The following is a 20708-nucleotide window of genomic DNA, read 5'->3' on the forward strand; positions in this document are numbered from 1 at the left end:
TATTTCACTACAACATAATATTATCTCTCGGGAAAAAAAGTTGAATATACCGATTTGGCTTTTAACGTAACTATGGACTTATTTCAAAAGATATGTGCAGTTGTTTGAAGTATTACTTCAAAATGTCGAAGATGAGCTGAATCATGACAATCTTCTGTTATCAAAACTACAAAAACACAAAGGCTAGTAACATAGAAAACAGTAATTTAGGAAATATGACGAACTTCAAAGTTTCTCTCTCTCTCTCTCTCTCTCTCTCTCTCTCTCAGGCACATGCACATACTAGCCTCTTAATAAATTAAAATTAGTTATTCAACAAATTATAAAAAACTTTGTACAATCATCTATAGGAACGAAAGTCTATTTTATAAATGATCGTGTTAACTTGACCGTCTCCTTTGCAATAACCTTTCAGTTGGAAGTCAGCCTTCATAGCTCTTAAAAAATTCTCTAAACATTGGCTGGGCGAGGAAATTTCATAATTGCATCAAATTATCTGAAAATTTTCAACTGGAACTGCTAACGAAGGATTATGGCAAAGGACGCCATTCATGTAAGAATTCAGGTGTGTTTGGAATCATACGACCCTTGGGAGAATGAGTTGCCTGACTGCATAAAAAAAAAAAAGTTCATGGGGGTAACAGAATACTTTTTTTTACCTTTAATTGATAATATTCCAACTTCCATTAGGTTAATGACTTGATATATTTTATAGCACTTCTTTTTTGACAGATGATAAAAAAAACTAAATCAGAGTATGATTCATAGTACATATTAATTATGTGCATATTTATCATATATGAGTACTTAATTTCCATACATTTCTGATACAATAGTATTCTGAGAAGAAAACGCTAAGAATTTAAAGCAAAGGCTGAAATTACGCTTCAAAAATTTCACGGGTTTTCAATGATCTTTCTATCAGAATAAATGGTATTTGATAACAAAACACATGGTTGTCAAAAGGAAGTTCTATCCATTATTAACAACTATGATGTACAACTGGGATGATTTTAAATCTAAAAAAAAAGGTGTCAAATTTTCAGATGAGCAAGAATTGTTCACAGATATGAGATTTATACTCATCCATATATATATATATATATATATATATATATAATGAAATATATAATTAATTATATATATATTATATTTTATTATATAATATATATATAAATTAATGAGTGTACAATTTTCATTGTACACATAATGCAATCTCACTTCCGGGGACACTTCTTGCTCATATAAAAGTCTGGCGTGTTTTTTGGACTTGTAAGCATCTCCTCAATTACAAAAAAGAAAGTTTACCATTCAGCTCGTCTAAGAAGATTGCTTGAGAAACGCCTACCCAAGGATGCAGTCAGTGGGTACAAATACCCGAGCAGAAAGCAAAGAGGGCACAGTACTGCCTCAGCATCACAGCAAACGACCCAATTCTCCAACAATGAACGCCCTTCGCTCAATCGTAGGTTTATTTTGCAATGTTCATTTTCATAAAAGAAATTCTTCTCATTACTTGCAACGCACAACAGACTTATTATTTTAAAGATACACATTCAAAAGGTTGCCTTAAGGAGAAAATAAACATGAATTCCATAATTATAGACTTCTCTGGATATTCAATCAAGCATCAGATATCTACTTTATGAACTGTCAAATAAGTTTCTTCACTGAAGATCCTTAATAATACTACGTAAAAAAACTAATGATACTTTCATATAAATCATATCACATGAAGTAAAAGATAAAAAGACAACTAAAAAGAAACAGTGCAATGTTCATTCATATTTATCTCCAAACAACTGATCCCTCTCCATTTCGCCTCTGGATCCAGGTTGTGGTCGCCATACTTATGGCTCTGGTTTACTCCACTTCCGCATTCCCTGAACCTGGTGGTATTGGCTATGGATTGGGAGGTGGATTCGGTGGAATAGGCCATGGATTGGGAGGAGGATTTGGCCACGGATTGGGAGGAGGATTTGGCCACGGATTGGGAGGAGGATTTGGCCATGGACTGGGAGGAGGATTTGGTCATGGATTAGGTGGTGGATTCGGTGGAGTCTCTATAGTCCGGTAAGCTATCAATATTTCTCTTCCAAATTTTCCTTTCATTGTAAATAGTTTGGATAATTGACATATATTTTCCTACATAATCCAATCCAATACTTTCTGAGAATTATACTAAACTAAATAGGAAATAATATAGAATTATAGAATAAAGGATTTAAGCAGCAACTAAAGGCATAATTATAAATTAAATCATTCAAATTTACGGAATACTTCATTACCATGTCAGGTTAAATTCTAATTCCCCTTTTCCGTTACATCACAGACCTGCGGTAAAGAAAGTCGTTACCGTCAGCAAAGGAATCGGACACGGAGGACTTGGAGGATTCGGAGGACTAGGAGGATTTGGAGGAATTGGAGGATTTGGAGGACGTTATGGTGGCTATGGATGGTAACATAATAAATTATAAATCAAATAAATACCTAATAAACTAATATGAATCCATCCTAATGCTTTTCTTTATCCTAATAGCAAAAACTCAAAATAAGTGGTAGAAAATATTGTCAGTAAAGCAAACTGTTCATGAAGAAACTTGTATCCCATTCCCTTATTGAAATGGGTGCATCTCATCCTTAACTAAATGAGTTGAAAAAATATCCTTATCAGAATGCAAACGTTGATAAAAATCATTCTTTTTTATTCAGTCGCCAATTGAATATTTCACAACATACCATCTTGAATTTTTCAGCTTCTTCAATTAATGTTTTTAGAGAATTAAATCAACACATGACTTCCAATGTAAGTTAGATGCAAATCTGAAATTTTCCTCAAATTCAGACAAGTTCTTTTTCGTGAGTTTTTAACTATAAGGCATCTGGGACAATATGAAAGCGACTTCACAAGAATCCTACAAATTGCGAGATGTACAAAAATACAGAACCTATATTCAGCCAAAATATTCTATAAATGAATTATCTCATTATGAATTTCGATAACAAATTTCATTACATTTTTGTAGAAAACAGAAATCGTTGAAAAAAAAAATTATATGCAACAAAGTTTCTTCGGCGAAATCGCGTTTTCTGTACAGCATAAATGCCCTCTTACCAGTGGCCTATGAAAATTCCTGCCAAGGCTCGGTGGTGGCCTGTCCCATAACTGCCAGACGCACGATTGGCAAACTTTAACTTTAAATAAAATAAAAAGTTATTGAGGCTAGAGGGCTGCAATTTGGAATGGAGGGAGGATGATCAGCATACTAATTTGAGCCCTGTGGCCTTAGTAGTTTTTAAGATCTGAGGGCGGACAGAAAAGCCATGTCGTAGTTTCTTTTAAAGAAAACTAAAAAGTAATTGCATTTTGTTTAAAGCTCTGTCTGTGTTCTCAAATACCATCGTTAATTGGAAGTTTAAGCCATACGATAAAATTATAAAATTTACCCTTTTATAAAGATAAAATAAAAAAATACTAATTCCTGACTACAGGATGTTCTCACTGTGTGTGATTTCCTTATTATTCATATAAAAATCTACCACTGAGTTTAGACTGAGTATAGAAGGAAATGAATAAGAAAAGGAACAAAGTAAGCCGTTTAGTCCAGAATAACCATCCTACACCAAAGCAGTCAGACATTACCTTCCAAAAGGCTTCAAAAAGTCAGTCCCAAAACTATGAATTTTCAACAGTTATATGATCCGATTTGATTTTACCATAACTATGGACTTATTTCAAAAGATATGTGTAGTTGTTTAAAGTACTAAATACAAAAATTTATTATCAAATTCAAAATTTATAAGTAAAATTCACAATATCAGGGAAATTAACTGCTACTTGAAAACAAAGCAAAGTAAAATTAAATCAAAATTAATTTATCACAAAATTCAAGAAAATTAATTCAATCGATATTCAAAAGTGTTAGGTAATAACTAAAATTTGGAAATTAATTCAAAAGTGCCAAACAACAATAAAACTTGAAAAGAATTTTCAGTAAATGCAAATTAATTCACAAGTGTTAAATCCAATTAAATGTGCAACAATTAAGTAATGAAAACAATTAAGTTAATTAAATTGTGGATGCAAATGAAAACACATCACAGAAAAACATGGAAAATACCAAAATTGTAAAAAGCACTGATCACACAGAATATCAAATAAAAACACACTTCAATAAGAAAAAATATATAAATGCACAAAAAATCACTTCAATTAAAAAATGGATACATGCACTAAAAAATCATTTCAAATTAAATAAACACAAAACACACACAAAAAAAATTGAAATAGTTCTCTAACCATTGTAACTATTAGTTGCAAATAATAAACCTTAACACTTTACCTTGGTACCAATTGTTTCTTTCTGCTGCAGCTTGCTCCCAAAATTTCACCAATTCACAATATTTCATAAAAGAAAAGGGGCCATTACACACTTGTACAATTTATGTTCAGATTCCACAAAAAAGCACTAAATAATACTAAATAACTCTAAGAAATCCGAAATCTAAAAGTTACGAGTGACCAATGACTAAGTATAAAGTCTTTACATTATGTAATATCAAGTATGGCGTGGGAGAGAGAGAGGGAGAGAGAGAGGAAAAGACCTCTGTACGCCAGGGATTCAAAGTCTGTAATGAATACTTTCTTTTCGTACGGAAGCTGGACAGTGGATTTCGCACAAAACGTTTTGGGCTTGTGAAAGATGGTGCAATCTTTCTAGAAGCTTCTAATATGACGTAACTTTACAGAAAAATCATGAAATCTTCACGTGGTTTTGGCAAAGACATACACGTATGAAACCAGTCCTGTACGTAGTATGCTCAACAAAGATATATTCGTCTGAAACAGAAGTCCCTAATCAGACGTGTTGACAGGTTTCCAAAACAAAACAGAGACCTCGTGTTCCGCTATCTCGAGGCGATGACAAGTTATGAAAACAATTTCTAGCTTGGAATGGAGAAAGTTAATCTCTCTCTCTTTACACATTCTACTTTATATACTCTTTTACATTGTAAGTGAAATCTGAACATACATCTTTAGACATCCTATAACTCTAAGCTAAATAAGGAATCTGAAAATGTTGCAAAACTCTTTTCTAACATTTCATACAGTCAGAGAGAAGATATATTTTTGCAACAAAAGAAGCAGCATATAATATACCTCCCCCAAGAAGATTGGTTATCACGGTGTTGAATCCAACAATTCGCAATGGGATAAATAATCAGCAACTACATTGTTTTTGCCATTAATGTGCTGCACCTTGAGTTATACTGTTGCAAGCACAAAGACCACCTGGTCAGTCTTTGATTATGATTTTTCATTCGTTGGATAAATGATAGTGGATTGTGATCAGACAACACTAAAATTTCTTAATTCCTAGGTCTGTTCACATGCTGTGATTAAGGCTAAAGTTACCTTCTCGATTGTCAAGTATACTTTCTGATGTTTTTTCAGTTTTGAAGACATGGACCACACAGGATGGTAGATGTTATTCTCATCTTGAAGTAGAACAGCTCCAGTACCACAGTCAGAAGCATCAACTTGTATCTGGAGTTTGAAGTACTGGTCTTGAAGTTAAAATGGCTTTTACCTTCTCAAAGAATTCTTGACAATCTGGAATCCAAACAAACTTAGCTTTGGGACTGGTTAAGTCTGTCAAGGGAGCTACTACGGCTGAGAAATTTGGGCAGAAACGACGATAGAATCCAGCCATGCCCAAAAATCTCTGTAGCTGCTTCCTGGTAGTAGGTGGGGTAACCTTATGGATACCTTCTACATTAGCATGTATACTGGAGCAAGAAGGCCTTTCCCAACTTCAAACCCAAGATCCTGCACAGTTGCCTTTCTAAACTCACTCTTCTCTAGCTTGACTGTTAGTCCTGCTTCCTGTAGTTTCTTGAAAACTTTCCTCAGAATCTTCAGATGTTCTTCCCATGTTGTAGAGTAAATCACTATGTCATCCAGGCATACACTTACTCCTTCCATATATCCTAGCAGTTGATCCATCACTCGTTGGAATATTGCAGGTGCATTCATCAGACCAAACGGCAGGACAGTATACTGATACAGTCCAAAAGGAGTAATAAAAGCTGACAGCAACTTAGCATTCTCATCTAAGGGAATTTGATAATATACTTTCAACAAGTCTATCTTGGAAACAAACTTGGCTTGCCCAATATTACCAAGTAACTGATCTATAAGAGGCAAAGGATAATTGTCAGCCACATTAATGGAATTCAGTTTCCTATAATTAGTACACATCCTAAATGACCCATCTGGTTTTTTCACTAACACACATGGAGAACTGAAGTGACTTGAACTGGGTTCTGCTAATCCATGTTGCAGCAAATACTCAACTTCCTTCTTCAAAACCTCTCAATGATAAGGTGATAAGTGATAGGCTCTTTGCTTGAATGGTTTTCCATCTTCTTGAATCTTGATCTCATGTTTAGTCAGATCAGTACACTTAGGTACATCTGGGAAAATTTCTACCGTCCAAATTTTCCAAAACTGAAGAATTATTCATCTTGCTTTCAGCTCCCAATTCATAGCCATCATCGTCTTTTGTAGATGAATTTGTTTGGGTTATTGACACAGTGAGAAATAAGGTTTCAAGAGGTTCACATGTATCTTCCTTTGTCTTCTTCTTTTTGGTGTTTCAATTACATAAGTTCTATCACTTAACTTCAGAATCAATTTGTAAGGACCTTGAAATTTATTAGTGAGGGGAAATCTCTTGACAGGTAAGAACACTAGCACTTGTTGACAAACAATAAATATCTCTTAGCTTAGTCTTAGCATCATATCTCGTTTTCATGTACTCTTGACTCACTTTCAAATTTTCTACAGAGAATTTTCTAATCTCTTTCAACCTTTTCCTCAAGTTCTTCGTATATTCACCCTGGCTTTCCTCTTGATTTCCTTCCCAATTTTCTGCAAGAATCTTCAACGGTCCTCTCACTTCTCTACCAAAAATCATCTCATTTGGTGAACATCCCATACTTTCTTGATAAGCACTCCTAACTTCAAACAACATTAATGGTAAACCCACATCCCGTTCTCTTCCTGACTCAGAACAATACTTTGTCAGCATACTTTTCAATGTCTGGTGGAACCTTTCCAAGGCATCTTGAGTCTCTGGATGATATGCAGTGGATAACTGGAATAACTTTGAAGTAAAGTTTGTTCGTCTATCACTTTGTGCTATTTCCAGTATACCAAACTTTGAGAAAAACTCCACAAGTTTTTCAGCAACTATCTTAGCAGATATGTTTCTAACAGGGATCACCTCTGGATATCTTGTCACAGGACACATTAATGTTAACAAATACTCATTTCCCTTCTTTGTCTTCGGCAGCGGTCCAACCATGCCTATAATCACTTTGCTAAAGGGTTCTCCTCTAACTTCTATAGGTTGTAGGGGGGCTTTCTGGATGGTTTCATTCGGTTTTCCAGCAATCTGGCAGGTATGACACTCACGACAAAACCTGCTAACATCTTTGTGAAGTCCAGGCCAGAAAAAAATATTTCATGATCTTCTCCACAGTCTTCCTGATTCCATATGTCCAGACTCATGAACTATTGCTACCACTTGCTTCCTCAATGGATATAGAATCAAAATTTGATGATATTTGCCCCATACAGCATCTCCTGGTATATCTGTAGGTCTATACTTCCTCATCACCAAACCTTCCTTCAGATAATAACAGGTAGGAGTTTGTTGCATCTCTTCTCGATCAACAACTCTGAAGAACAAATCAGCTAACGATGTACATATTCCACAGCCAGTGAGTTCTTTACAGCAAAATCAACATTCCCTGTCACAAATTCACACGACAGGTGTAAGCGGCACATAGGAGTTACTTCCTCTCCTCCTATACCCTTCAAAATAACTGAATCTCCTGTGAGACCCTTCTCCAACTGAGGGTAGGCACCATGTACTACCACACTATGGTTACTCCCTGTATCACGTAATATCTTGACTGGTACCTGCACACTCCCTCATTGAGTTGAAAGCATACCCTCATAGATGTATGGCTTAAAAGCCTCAACACTGCTAAGCCACTCACTGCTTGAGGTTACATTTCCACTGGTTGCTAAACATTTAGCTTGTTTAGTATCAGTCTTCTCTGGAGTCTGATTCTTTCCCACACTGCTCTTCGTAGTTTGTTTCACTTGGTCACCTTTCACTACTTGACCAACTGGCTTTGACAGCTGTTGATTCCGGTAACACTCTTGACTGAAGTGTCCTGCTCTTCCACACTTGAAGCAGACAACATTAGGTTTCTGTAACTGTCTTGAAAAATTTTATGAGGATTGTAGCACACTGTGTTTAAGTACATTGTAGTCTTTACACTGATCAGCTGTTAAGGCTAGATAAGCACTTCTCCCTTTACCAAATAAGACACTTTGTAGCAAAACTGACCATTTATCTTCTGGCTATCCCATACCTGAAGCCACTTTCTCAAAGTGATCAAAAAACTCATCTGAAGCTTCTTCAGTAATCTTAGTGATTAACTTCTGTACTCTTACTACATCAAATACAGGGTCTTGATTACCTTGGTTAGGGTTAGACGGTGTTACAGGTAATGTGGATCTAGCTCATATCAATTCCATCTCCCTTTCAAACCTTACTTTTCTCTTTCCTCTTCTGCTGCTTTTTCTTCTTCTCTTTCTCTTCTTTCTTGTTTTTCTCTATTCTATTCTTTCTCTTTCAGCTTTCATTCTCTCTCTTTCAGCCAGCATTTTCAGCTTAATCAAATTCTCTTCTGCTTCAATGCGTCTAAGCTCTAATTCTGCATAATTTTTCTCTTTCTTTTCTGCTTGCTTATTCATAAGATCAGCACGTGCTACATTCAACAATTCTTGAGCCAATTCTAAATCATTTTCATCAGTTATTCTACCAGAGTCTATCAATGATTCCATAGCAATACATCTTATTTGTGCCTTTACCATACTAGTAGACACATAATCACCACATTCCACTACTAAAGCGCTTCACTGTGCCTTAGTCAGAGTGGTTTCAGATAACACTTGGATGGAAGGGGCTGCTAAGAATTCCTGAACCTTGAACTGAGCCATTTTTCTCTAAGTTATCAACTTACAATTCAACAGAATTAATGCAAAACAAAACCTATATGGTCACTAACCTAACTAAATATATCCCTAACACCACCAGTATAGACTAGAGTGATAATGTAATCTGTTTTCCCGGGTCTGGGCACCATTAATACTTGTGACAAAGTACCAAGTACTATCTGGTTACTAAACTTATCAATCATTAAATGAGTACCTCACAACAGCCAGACGCCTGAACCTTCATCACAAGTAAAATATGACTGAATACTCTAAAGGTAACAGTGATCCCTTAAACAACTTATCAGTATTGTAGAAAATCAGACTAAGTTAATCAAAACAGGTGTGAGGTAATCTTGTGTGTAATTAGATTAATTAAAGGGCATCACCCCATCAACAACTTTTAAAAGTCTAAGTATTTGCCTGATTTCAGAAGTCTAAGTACTTCCCTGGTTCTAACTCACTTCCAGTAAATTGAAGAAAACAGCTCAATTACCACTCTATGTTTCTACCTAAGCATAATCTAATTATACAAGTGAAGAAGAAAACACTTAAAAAAATTATAAATACAAAAATTTATTATCAAACTGAAAATTTATAAGTGAAATTCACAATATCAGGGAAATTTACTGTTATTTGAAAACAAAGCAAAGTTTGATTAATTCTTGAGTTAATTAAGTAAAATTAAATCAAAATTAATTTATCACAAAATTCAAGAAAATTAATTCAATCGAAATTCAAAAGTGTTAGGTAATAACTGAAATTTGGAAATTAATTTGCATTTACTGAAAAGAATTTTCAGTAAATGCAAATTAATTCACAAGTGCTAAATCCAATTAAATGTGCAACAATTAAGTAATGAAAACAATTAAGTTAATTAAATTGTGGATGCAAATGAAAACACATCACAGAAAAACATGGAAAATACCAAAATTGTAAAAAGCACTGATCACACAGAATATCAAATAAAAACACACACTTCAATAAGAAAAAATGGATAAATGCACAAAAAATCACTTCAATAAGAAAATGGATACATGCACTAAAAAATCACTTCAAATGAAATAAACACAAAACACACACACAAAAAAATTGAAATAGTTCTCTAACCATTGTAACTATTAGTTGCAAATATTAAACCTTAACACTTTACCTTGGTGCCAATTGTTTCATTCTGCTTTCTTCTCGTACGGAAGATGGACAGTGAAACCTTGACAGTGAAAGCTTCATGTGGTTTTAGCAAGACATATACGTATTAAACCAGTCCTGTATGTAGTATGCTCAACAAAGACGTACTCGTCTGAAACAGAAGTCCCTAATCAGACGTGTTGACAGGTTTCCAAAACAAAACGGAGATCTCGTGTTCCGCTATCTCGAGGCGATGACAAGTTATGAAAACAATTTCTAGCTTGGAATGGAGAAAGTTAATCTCTCTCTCTTTACACATTCTACATTATATACTCTTTTACATTATGTTATGCGAAATCTGAACATGCATTTTTAGACATCCAATAAGGAATAAGGAATCTGAAAATGTTGCAAAACTCTTTTCTAACATTTCATACAGTCAAAGAGAAGATATATTCGTTACAAAAGTAGCTGCATTTAATAGTATACAGACACACATACACACACACACACACACACACATATATATATATATGAAACGGGTGTAGTTACTGCCTTAAAGAGAGAAACAATGTTGATGAGTACAATTTTTTTATTCGATTGTCCACAGAATTCTTCCGAGCGTACTCTTTGGGATTTTCCAGACATTTATAGTAAATTTTCAAGAGGATGAAAATTATGTCTTTTAATACCAAGTGGATGCAAAATTGAAATTTTCTTCAAAGCTCATTGTAGTAGGTCTCCATGAATTCTTGACTATGTCGTATGGTGTGAAAACGATTTCATCATTAAGAAACTTTCAAATAATGGGGATATACAAAGATAAAGAGCAGCTATTCACCTACTCTAGAAATGAATCTCAATACTCTTTTGGACAGAAAATAGGACCCTTTGAATACTCTAAAAATGAGGCTACTGACCATTTCAAGCCTGTTGTCGCACAGGTTTTCTCAAATGTCTTTTTAGATATCAGCTGTATCTTCTTGATATTTTGGCACAACATGCAGTTTAGCCCCTCCGGTAATTTGGGACAATATAATTAAATATCAGAAGTTATTGATTAAGGTACTTTACTCTTGAACTTTTTCAATTTCCTCAACATTCGCTGTAGATATTCGAACACCTGTCCTTGGCTTAGCTAATGAGTTAGGAGAGAAGCCCTGCCTACTCGTTTCTCATTCTGTCTCAAACTCATGAAACTTATGAATGGAAGAGTGTACATACCACGATATTGCTTGTTACTTTTACATATCCAATTCAGTGAGATCATTACAACTTCATGGTTCATCTACAGCATATTGCTACGGACGAGTAGACCGACAGAATTTAGAGGGGCAGTAATTTACTGGTTTTTAAGAATGTTTATTTTGTCATCCGATAAGCGCAAACGTCATAACAGCAAATACATTCCACCCAACTGAGCTGGTTACGACAAACATGGGCTAAGAATATCTCTGAAAAGGCAAGTGAAAATCTCTTGAAATTCTTCTATCAAATTGACAATTACAACATTCAGTGGAAGGATTTGTTGAGAATTCTTTTGGCTGACATCGCTACTTTTACCATCACATCCTGAGCCATCGGTGCTGGTAATAGTCAATGAGCCATACCATTCTATGCTAAGGGCCCCCTGGCCAAAACGATCTTTCATAATTTTGGATGGTCGGAATCCTGGGAGGAGAGTAAAATGGCCTTTGCTGATATACAGTCCTGCTCAAGTGTAGGATTGTCATCAGTTTATCATTTTCATTTCATTTCTCATTTTTCCATCTTGCCATACTTTCATTTCAGCGCTGAATGATCTTGTAAGTCCCAGCGCTTGGGCTATGCTCTAAATTCCATAATCCATTCATACCATGCTAAGAGAGGATAGTCATCGCCCCACAACTACAATATCTTATAATCAAAACTGGCCCACTACCACCCCATTCTCATGGTTATGAATAAAAACATACATGATATATAAAAACATACAAATGCCTATATGAAGGATACTGAATAAGAAATTATTATTGTCGGTAATTCAAAACGTAAAAAGCCATACCGTAGCACAAGTCAATTCATAATTTTGAAACAGTGAGAAAAAAGTTCCCTAACCAATAATTCTGGTACTTCATTATATTGGCCAAAATTACTGGAGGGTCTAAACCATACTGTGCCAAAATATCATGAAGATACAGCTGATATATAAAAAGATATTCAAGTAAGCTATGCGACAACGGGCTTGAAATAGTTAGTAATTGTCTTTTATTCAAATACCTCGATACAGTTTTGTTTCCTTAAATACCATCGTCAGAAGTTGAGCCAAACTACTGAAAAATCTACACTTACAAACAACTGCCAGAAGCAAAACGAAAACGTGACGGAGGGGCTGTCTCCTGTGTGTGTGTAATTAAGTATCCTATTAATCCTTCAAAAGAATATCTAGAGCATTTAAACCATTTCCAAAAGATTGCTTTAAAAACTTACGAGTGGATGATGGAAGTTCATAATTGGTTGTCTGAATTCTGGAAAACTTATACTGGAACTACCATACAAGGATTATGCAATGAACGCCCTTCCGGAAGGCATTCACACTTTTTGAGAATCCTACGAGGATGAACTGGGTGACTGCTTTGTCAAAACGAAAAAAAATTAATTGGGAGTAACACATTTTCTATGAATTTGTCTTGACAATTTCCTGTATTTATTAGGAAAGTGTCTTGTTGCCTTCTACTGGAATTTTTCGCTTTTTTTAAGAGAACATAAAACAACTTGCACGCAGCAGAGAATAATTGATATATTGCATATTTCTGAAATTTATATATATATATATAATTATATATATTATATATATATATATAATATATATATATAATATATCTATATATATATATATATATATATTATATATATCTATATATATATATATATATATATATATATATATTTATATATATATATATATGTATATAATATATATATATATATATATATATGTATATATATAATATATATATATATATATATAGATATATATATATATATATATATATATACATTCCTGGAAATTTTAATATTTTCAAGGGGTTTCCATTTTCATTCTAAAACAGGTAAAAGTTTTTGTTTGTCAAATCCAATGAGTATTGATCCTTTGCATAACGCCTTTGTCAAAAGGTGACTCTGTCCGTTAAGTAGACACTATCTAGGATACACTTCTCGCAAAATTCACGTGTTTTTTAGAAAAAACAAATTAATACATGACTTTCAATGACAGACGGATGCAAAGCTGAATATTTCTTCAAATACAGACTAGTTTTTCGAGGACGCGTAATTACCTCATGTAATGTAAAAGCTATTTCACTGCTGACAGGTTTCAAGATGATATGAATATATAAAGATATAGAACCGCCGTTCAGTTATAATACTATAGAAATTTATAATCTCCTCATGAATTTGAATCGTAAATATTTTTTGACAGAAACCAGACACCGCTAAAAATTATAAAAATAATTAACTATTGATATCTACTCTCTCAAAAGCCATCAGTAGTTAAAAGTTGAGCAAATTATGAAGAACTTATTCTTTTACAAGAAACAGACGCAAAAATATCATATAACAGTGGTAGTCTCTCCCTTTGTAATTTAGTTATTTTTCCCTGAGTTTCGACTTAATTAAACTAGAAATAACCAAACGAAAACAGGACACGAAAAAAAAGAGGATAAAATAAACCGCTATTCCACAGTATCCATCTCTCTTCAGGGTGGTGCGACCTCATCTTTCGAAGGGCGTAGGAACCCAGACTGGTATCCCTTGCGTGCGGAAAACACGTCCATTGCATAATCCTGCAGTGGTTCCTCCGTAAGACTTCCGATATTCAGTCACCTTCGCTCAGTCATATGTCTCTTTCAACGTAGCACTTGCAGATAATATTAAATATTCTGGTTCATCTTTTAAAATAACTGTGAACTTATTTCAAAAGATATGTAATTCCCCGCCCCATCTCTCTCTCTCTCTCTCTCTCTCTCTCTCTCCTCTCTCTCTCTCTATTTAATAATCGTTGATGTAAAAGATAATGAATTCTATAACTGATAAACCTCAACTCCGCAGTAAAACTGAAGATAATTTGATATTTTCACTTGTAATAAGCTTATAGTAGAAAATCAACGTTTATTGTCCTTAAAAATTCCATCAAGATTGCTTGAAATAAATTGACGACTGGGCGAGGGAAAGTTCAGTTCATTTCTGACTTTCATACTTCCTGGGAATCATACGACCTTGGTATGCGAGTTGGCTGATTGTTTCGACGACGACAAAAAAAGAAAAAAAAAAAAAAAAAAAAAAGTTAATTGTGAGTAACGGATTTTCTATAACTTTTTCTTGATGAATTCCTGCTATCTTTAGATTAATGTTTTGTCAGCTTTTACTGGAACCTTTCGTTTTTTATGACAAAATAAAACAACTAATCTGATTACACCTGCGAATTTGTCATATTTCAGCAGATAATATTCTCCTAATTTTTATCCATTTCTGATAAACGATATCATTTTCAGACAATATGACTAAGGTAATCACCCTTAAATTTTTCACAAGGTTTTCCTTTTCTTTCTGTAACAAGTAATGGTTTCCCTCCATAATTGTGAAAAAGTGATGCTATCCTGCAGGAATACAACATTTGGGATACAGTAGGCTAACCGCAATTCCTGTGAGGAGAGCGTTTCAAAGCACTAGCTCTTTCGGAGGTTACCTAACTGAGGATGCCGTATTGCCTCGCAACAGTCACATTGTTATTTAGTCCTATCATTAGGCTCTTTTCACTTAGGCATAATTCAAAATGTAGGAAAAAAATTATTCACTAGCAAATATATACAACCAAATAAACAACACTTCACTGAAATTTTCATATATCTATATCTATCTATCTACATAAACACACACATCCCAACGAATAAAAACATCAATAAATTATTAGATACATTTTATGAAACCAGGGGTAGAAAATATTGTCATCAAAGGAAACTGTACTTCAGTAGCTCTTGCCTAAGGTTTCCAGAGGTCAGATCATCTATCAGTTCCCACGATTCTTTCATAAGTCTTTTTCAACATATCAATTGCAAAGAGTTTTAAATATTCTGATTTAAGTTCTAATATAACCGTGATTTTATTTCAAAAGAAATCTGCGGCTATTTTAATCTTTACTTCAAACAATCGAAGGTGATAATAATCATAAAACAATTATTCATTTATCAAAACTACCAAATGAAGGAAGATACTTTTGTTCCAAACTGTTATCAGGAAGATGTGATAAACCTCTCTCTCTCTCTCTCTCTCTCTCACACGCACACCCACACACACACACACACACATACACACGTACACATACACACACACACACACACACACACACCACATGCATATCGCTGCCTCTTACTAACTAGTTAAAATTATTAATTAAAACAAGTCTATTCACGTGAACGAAAATCTATTTTATAATCATTCATCCTTACCTCTGCAGTAAATCTAAAGGAAACTTGGCCGTGTTCCCTTGCTATAAGTTTGGAGTTGAAAATTGACGGTAGAGCGCTTTAAAAAATAATTCTCTAAAAATTGTTCTAAATAAACTTATGACCTGGGGCAGAAAACTTCATTACTGGGTATATGACTTTTGAAAGCCTGACACTGGAACTACCGAAGGAGGATTATGTAATAGACGCGTTTTCCGTTGGCAAATCAGTGGGCTGATTTCCTAAAAAAAAAAAAAAAAAAAAAAAAAATAATAATAATAATGATAACAATAAATGTTAGTTTGGGGACACTGGATTTCTTATTACCTTTCCTTGCTTATTTTCTGCTTTCACTAGATTAACGTCATATATCCTTTTAGTGTTCCACGTGGCATTTTTATCGTAGAATACAGAAATAAATAAATAAATAAATAAAAACATAAAAATCGCGTACATCGGAGACTGACACAGACCTGAAATGCCGGTGTATCTGTCGTTTATAAGTATATTAATAAAGCCCTTCCGAGCAAGCAGCCTCTCGGACGGTGCCATACTGCCTTTCCACAATCACTTTTAAATATTCAGTCTTCTCATTCTGCTTCTGGAGCTTAGCTTGATTCGCGAATAGTAAAAATGTTTATCACTTTCAGTCTCTTAAAACGACTGTAAGCATTGTGCTTACCGGAATTGAATAGTACATTGTACACCTATAAGGATGGGATTCAAAATGAAATAAAGAAAAACAGAAACAAGGACAGTGTGTGCACAAAGAAATGAAATAACATCAGGTAAAGAGAGGAATGATGAGGATGAATCTCTCAAACATTTAGGAACAGTGATATCATGAACGGTTTCTCTCAAGCTAGAATTCATAAAAGACTAATATTAGGAACCTCAAACTATGGCCACGCTGATTAACATTCGGAAAGCAAGCAGGATGAAATTTCTCTCGAAACTAAGATAAGATTATACAAGAATCGCGCTATGATAGTGAAACCATATCCACAAGATTTGTTAATTTAAGAATAAAGCTTTAAAGAGAATATCACGAGTTTGGACAGTGTAAGAAATAATAGCATAACGGATTTTATGGTAATTTCAAGTTGTATGTGAGATATTGATGAAAGAAACATAAAGATGACTGGAATGAAAACTATGAAAAAAAGAGGATAAAAATGAGATGCGACTTTTACCGGATAAAACAAGTGAAAGACATAACTGCTGGAATTTCACGGAGGCTCTTTATATATATATAATATATATATATATATACTATTATATATATATATATATATATATATATATTATATATATAACGCCGGTGTACAGCTGTATGTAAGCTCAGAGGAATCTCACTTCCCAATACACTTCTTGCTGTTGTTCAGACATGACAATTAAAAAAAAACAAAAAAAAAAAAAAAAAAAAAAACAGAGGTTTGCGACCCGAGGATGCAGTCAATGGGTACAATACCGGAGCAGAAAGCAACGAAGGCACAGTATTGCCGCAGCATCACAGCAGACTCCTCAATCCTCCAACCATGAACGCCCTTCGCTTAATAGTAGGTTCATTTTGCAGTATTCATTTTCCTAAATAAAACGCCAAATTTTTTTTTATTCTCTTATCATGTACACCCATAACCAAGAGGATGTCTTCAACAATGCGGACATTAATTCCTCAGCTATATATTTGTCTGAATATTCTCATAAGTATTTGATATCAAATTTAACTGTCAAGGCAGTTTATTATTGAAGTTCTTTAATACTATTAGTAGAGAATAATAACAATTCATTTTTATATTTCAAATGAGATAAATGGTCGGTTAAAAAGACACTGAAAGTGAAACATCATTGCAGTGTTCACTCCTCTCCATTTCGTCTGGATGCAGGTTGTGGTCGCAATTCTGATGGCTCTGGTTTACTCCACTTCCGCATTCCCTGAGCCTGGTGGTATTGGCTATGAATTGGGAGGTGGATTCGTTGGAATAGGCCATGGATTGGGAGGAGGATTCGGCCATGGATTAGGTGGTGGATTCGGTGGTGTGTCTATTGTCCGGTAAGCTATAATATTTCTCTGGCAAGCTTTACTGATATTGTGAAATCATTTGGATAAGATGATTTCATAATATTTTTAAGGAAATATATTCAAGCAGCAATAACCAAAGAATTATACAATGACTGATATAAATAGTATAGGTAATGAATTAAAATTATATTACGGGATATTTGAGTAAAATATCTGCTATATCTAATTCCCTCTTTCGGTTACATCACAGACCTGTGGTAAAGAAAGTCGTCACCGTCGACAAAGGATTCGGAGGAATCGGAGGGTTTGGAGGACTTGGAGGATTCGGAGGAGGTTACGGTGGCTATGGATGGTAACACAGCAAATTAAAAAAACGAATAAAAATCTAATAAACTAATATGAAGCCATTTTAATGCTTTTGTTTATCTTAATAGCAAAAAGTAAAAACCAGTAGATGAAAATATCATCATTATAAGAAACTATACCCTAATATGTTGAATGAAATAAATTTTGGAAAAGGATAAATACGCTTGCTAATATAGCTTATGCCACACTTCTCAGCAGCATTCGGTTAAATACTATCAATATCCGGTGAAAATTCTCAAAGTCTTAATTGGAATGTCTTCTGTTTACTTAGGACTGAAATGAAAAAAAAAAAAAACTTCAAATTTTATGGTAACCCTAGATAAGCATCACAAATATTCAGATAAAATGAAGCTTAATTTTCACTGAAATTCTACTGACCAGTAGATATGAACTCGCCTTATTGTGTATGATCCAGGTATCGAAGTCCGTCTCTTTTAAACTACAGTGCATATTTACAGAACAGCACTGGCCTTTTGAGCTTGGCAATCAGATGATAAATATTACTCAGAGACCAGTTGGTAAGACTTTTGAGGAAACTTAGAATGGCCATCAAGTAATCATTGAAGGCGGATCATTTCTAATCTAGAACATTTCACGAGGAAAAGCGGCCAAATGAGACTGGGATTCTACGGAGATCTAGTTTAAATATTAGTTGTAATATGATTATTGTATGCAAACGTATGGTTTTTGAACTGCTCAGGACGATATAGTCATTCCAAAGAGGAGCATTGATTTCCAGTCTTTCTAAGGGCAATACTTCCAACCAGGGGTTCCATTTCTTAATTGAAGGTAGTCAACATGCATAACATTGACTTTGTTAGAGTTAATCACGTTTTTATTTGTCGTATATCTCAAACGTTACCATTCATAGCCACCATAACGTCCACTTCCAAGTCCTCCAAATGCTTCGTATCCTCCATGTTCTCCCAATTTTCCAGTTCCTTCGAATCCTCCGTATCCGATTCCTTTGCTGTCCGTAATGATTTTGCTTACCACAGGTTTATAGCATGGCAGAAGAGGAAATATACGGCATGGAGGAAAAAACGTTCAGAGAAAACATTCCTCTCTCTCTCTCTCTCTCTCTCTCTCTCTCTCTCTCTCTCTCTCTCTCTCTCTCTCTCTCTCTCTCTCTTTTCTTAAACAATAACAGTGTACACTGCATTTTAAGGAAATGTTCATAGGTTTTTCCTTTGACCCTCTGTGTATTGAAAAGATAAGGGGTGAAAATTCTATAACTAATTATATTATATATATAATTATATATATATATATATATATATATATATGTATATTATATTATATATATATATATATATATATTATATATATATTATATAATATATATATATATATATATATATATGTACGTCTGATACGTATTTTGTATTTGAAGAAAACTCCCAAATCAGAAACCAAGTTTGCGACTCTGGATTAATCTCGTCCAAGGTTACTTGGGAACTGTTCACCAAAGGGCGCAGTCAAGGGGTACTATAATTACCCGAGAGCAGAAAGCGAGGAAAGCACAACACTATCTCAGAATCGCTACAAACACACACACACACACACACACACACCAGAGGAACCAATCCTCCAACTATGAACTCCCTTTGCTCAATCGTAGGTTTCTTTTGCACTCTTCATTTTCAAATAACAAATTCCACTTCTTATTTGAAACTACCAAATAGATTTACTCTTTTATGAATGCCAGGATGTCTTTAAAGGCATATGCGGTAGATATCAGCATTAATTGTCAAAGCAGTTTATTCATCAAGGTTCTTTAAATATAATTAGGTAAAAATTATTAATATGGCATGATTATATATCAGATGATATAACAGGCAGGTTAAAAAGATAAATAAAGAGATCAATCATTGCAGTGTTCATTCACATTTAACTCCAAACAACTGATCCCTCTCCATTTTGTCTCTGGATACAGGTTGTGGTCGCCTTTCTATGGCTCTGGTTTACTCCACTTCCGCATTCCCTGAACCTGGTGGTATTGGCAATAGATTGGGAGGTGGATTCGGTGGAATTGACCATGGATTGGGAGGAGGATTTGGCCATGGATTAGGTGGTGGATTCGGCAGTGTCTCTATAGTTCAGTAAGCTATCAATATTTCTACTGCAAATTTTCCTGTTAATATAAAACTGTTTGGATAAATGACAAACACCTTCCTTAATTATAAAATTCATATTATGAAGCAATTGTGCTGAGCTAGTAAGAATACAAAATAATTTATAACATGAATCAACTAAGAGCTATGTACAGTATAATCATAAAAGGAAATAATTCACATATGCGGTGTACTTTAGTACCATATCAGCTATGAATTTAATTCTCTTCCGCAACATAACAGACCTGCGGTAAAGAAAGTCGTTACTGCTGGCAAAGCATTCGGACACGGGGCTTCGGTAGAATAGGAAGATTCGGAGGACCTAAAGGATTCGGAGGAATGGGAGGGAGGATTCAGGGAAATTGGAGGATTCAGGGGACTCTGAAGATTCGGAGGACTTGGAGGGAGGATTCGGGGGACTTGGAGGATTCGGTGGACGTGAGGGATTCGGAGGATTTAGAGGATTCAGGGGACTCTGAAGATTCAGAGGACTTGAAGGATTCGGGGGACTTGGAGTA

General features: G+C 34.5%; 2 protein-coding genes across 3 annotated transcripts; both read left to right on the top strand.

The window, feature by feature from the left end:
- The first annotated feature begins 1369 nt into the window (after positions 1-1369).
- Positions 1370-2512, top strand: LOC135220246 (ctenidin-3-like). Of its 2 annotated transcripts, XM_064257514.1 has the most exons (4): positions 1370-1465; positions 1835-1987; positions 2021-2073; positions 2333-2512. In XM_064257514.1, the coding sequence occupies exons 1-4, from the start codon at positions 1445-1447 to the stop codon at positions 2460-2462; spliced, it is 357 nt and encodes a 118-aa protein (XP_064113584.1). In that variant the 5' UTR covers positions 1370-1444; the 3' UTR covers positions 2463-2512. The 2 variants fall into 2 exon arrangements, with proteins under 2 accessions (XP_064113584.1, XP_064113583.1); XM_064257513.1 differs by having other exon boundaries at positions 1835-2073.
- Positions 2513-17567: 15055 nt separating this feature from the next.
- On the top strand, positions 17568-20182 carry LOC135218866 (keratin-associated protein 19-2-like). Its single transcript, XM_064255313.1, has 4 exons — positions 17568-17740; positions 17961-18062; positions 19015-19052; positions 20013-20182. Exons 1-4 carry the CDS (start codon positions 17568-17570, stop codon positions 20180-20182), a joined length of 483 nt encoding a protein of 160 aa, XP_064111383.1.
- Positions 20183-20708: the final 526 nt, after the last annotated feature.

Source organism: Macrobrachium nipponense, chromosome 1 (genome assembly GCF_015104395.2).
Source record: "Macrobrachium nipponense isolate FS-2020 chromosome 1, ASM1510439v2, whole genome shotgun sequence".
Taxonomy (NCBI): Eukaryota; Metazoa; Arthropoda; class Malacostraca; order Decapoda; family Palaemonidae; genus Macrobrachium; species Macrobrachium nipponense.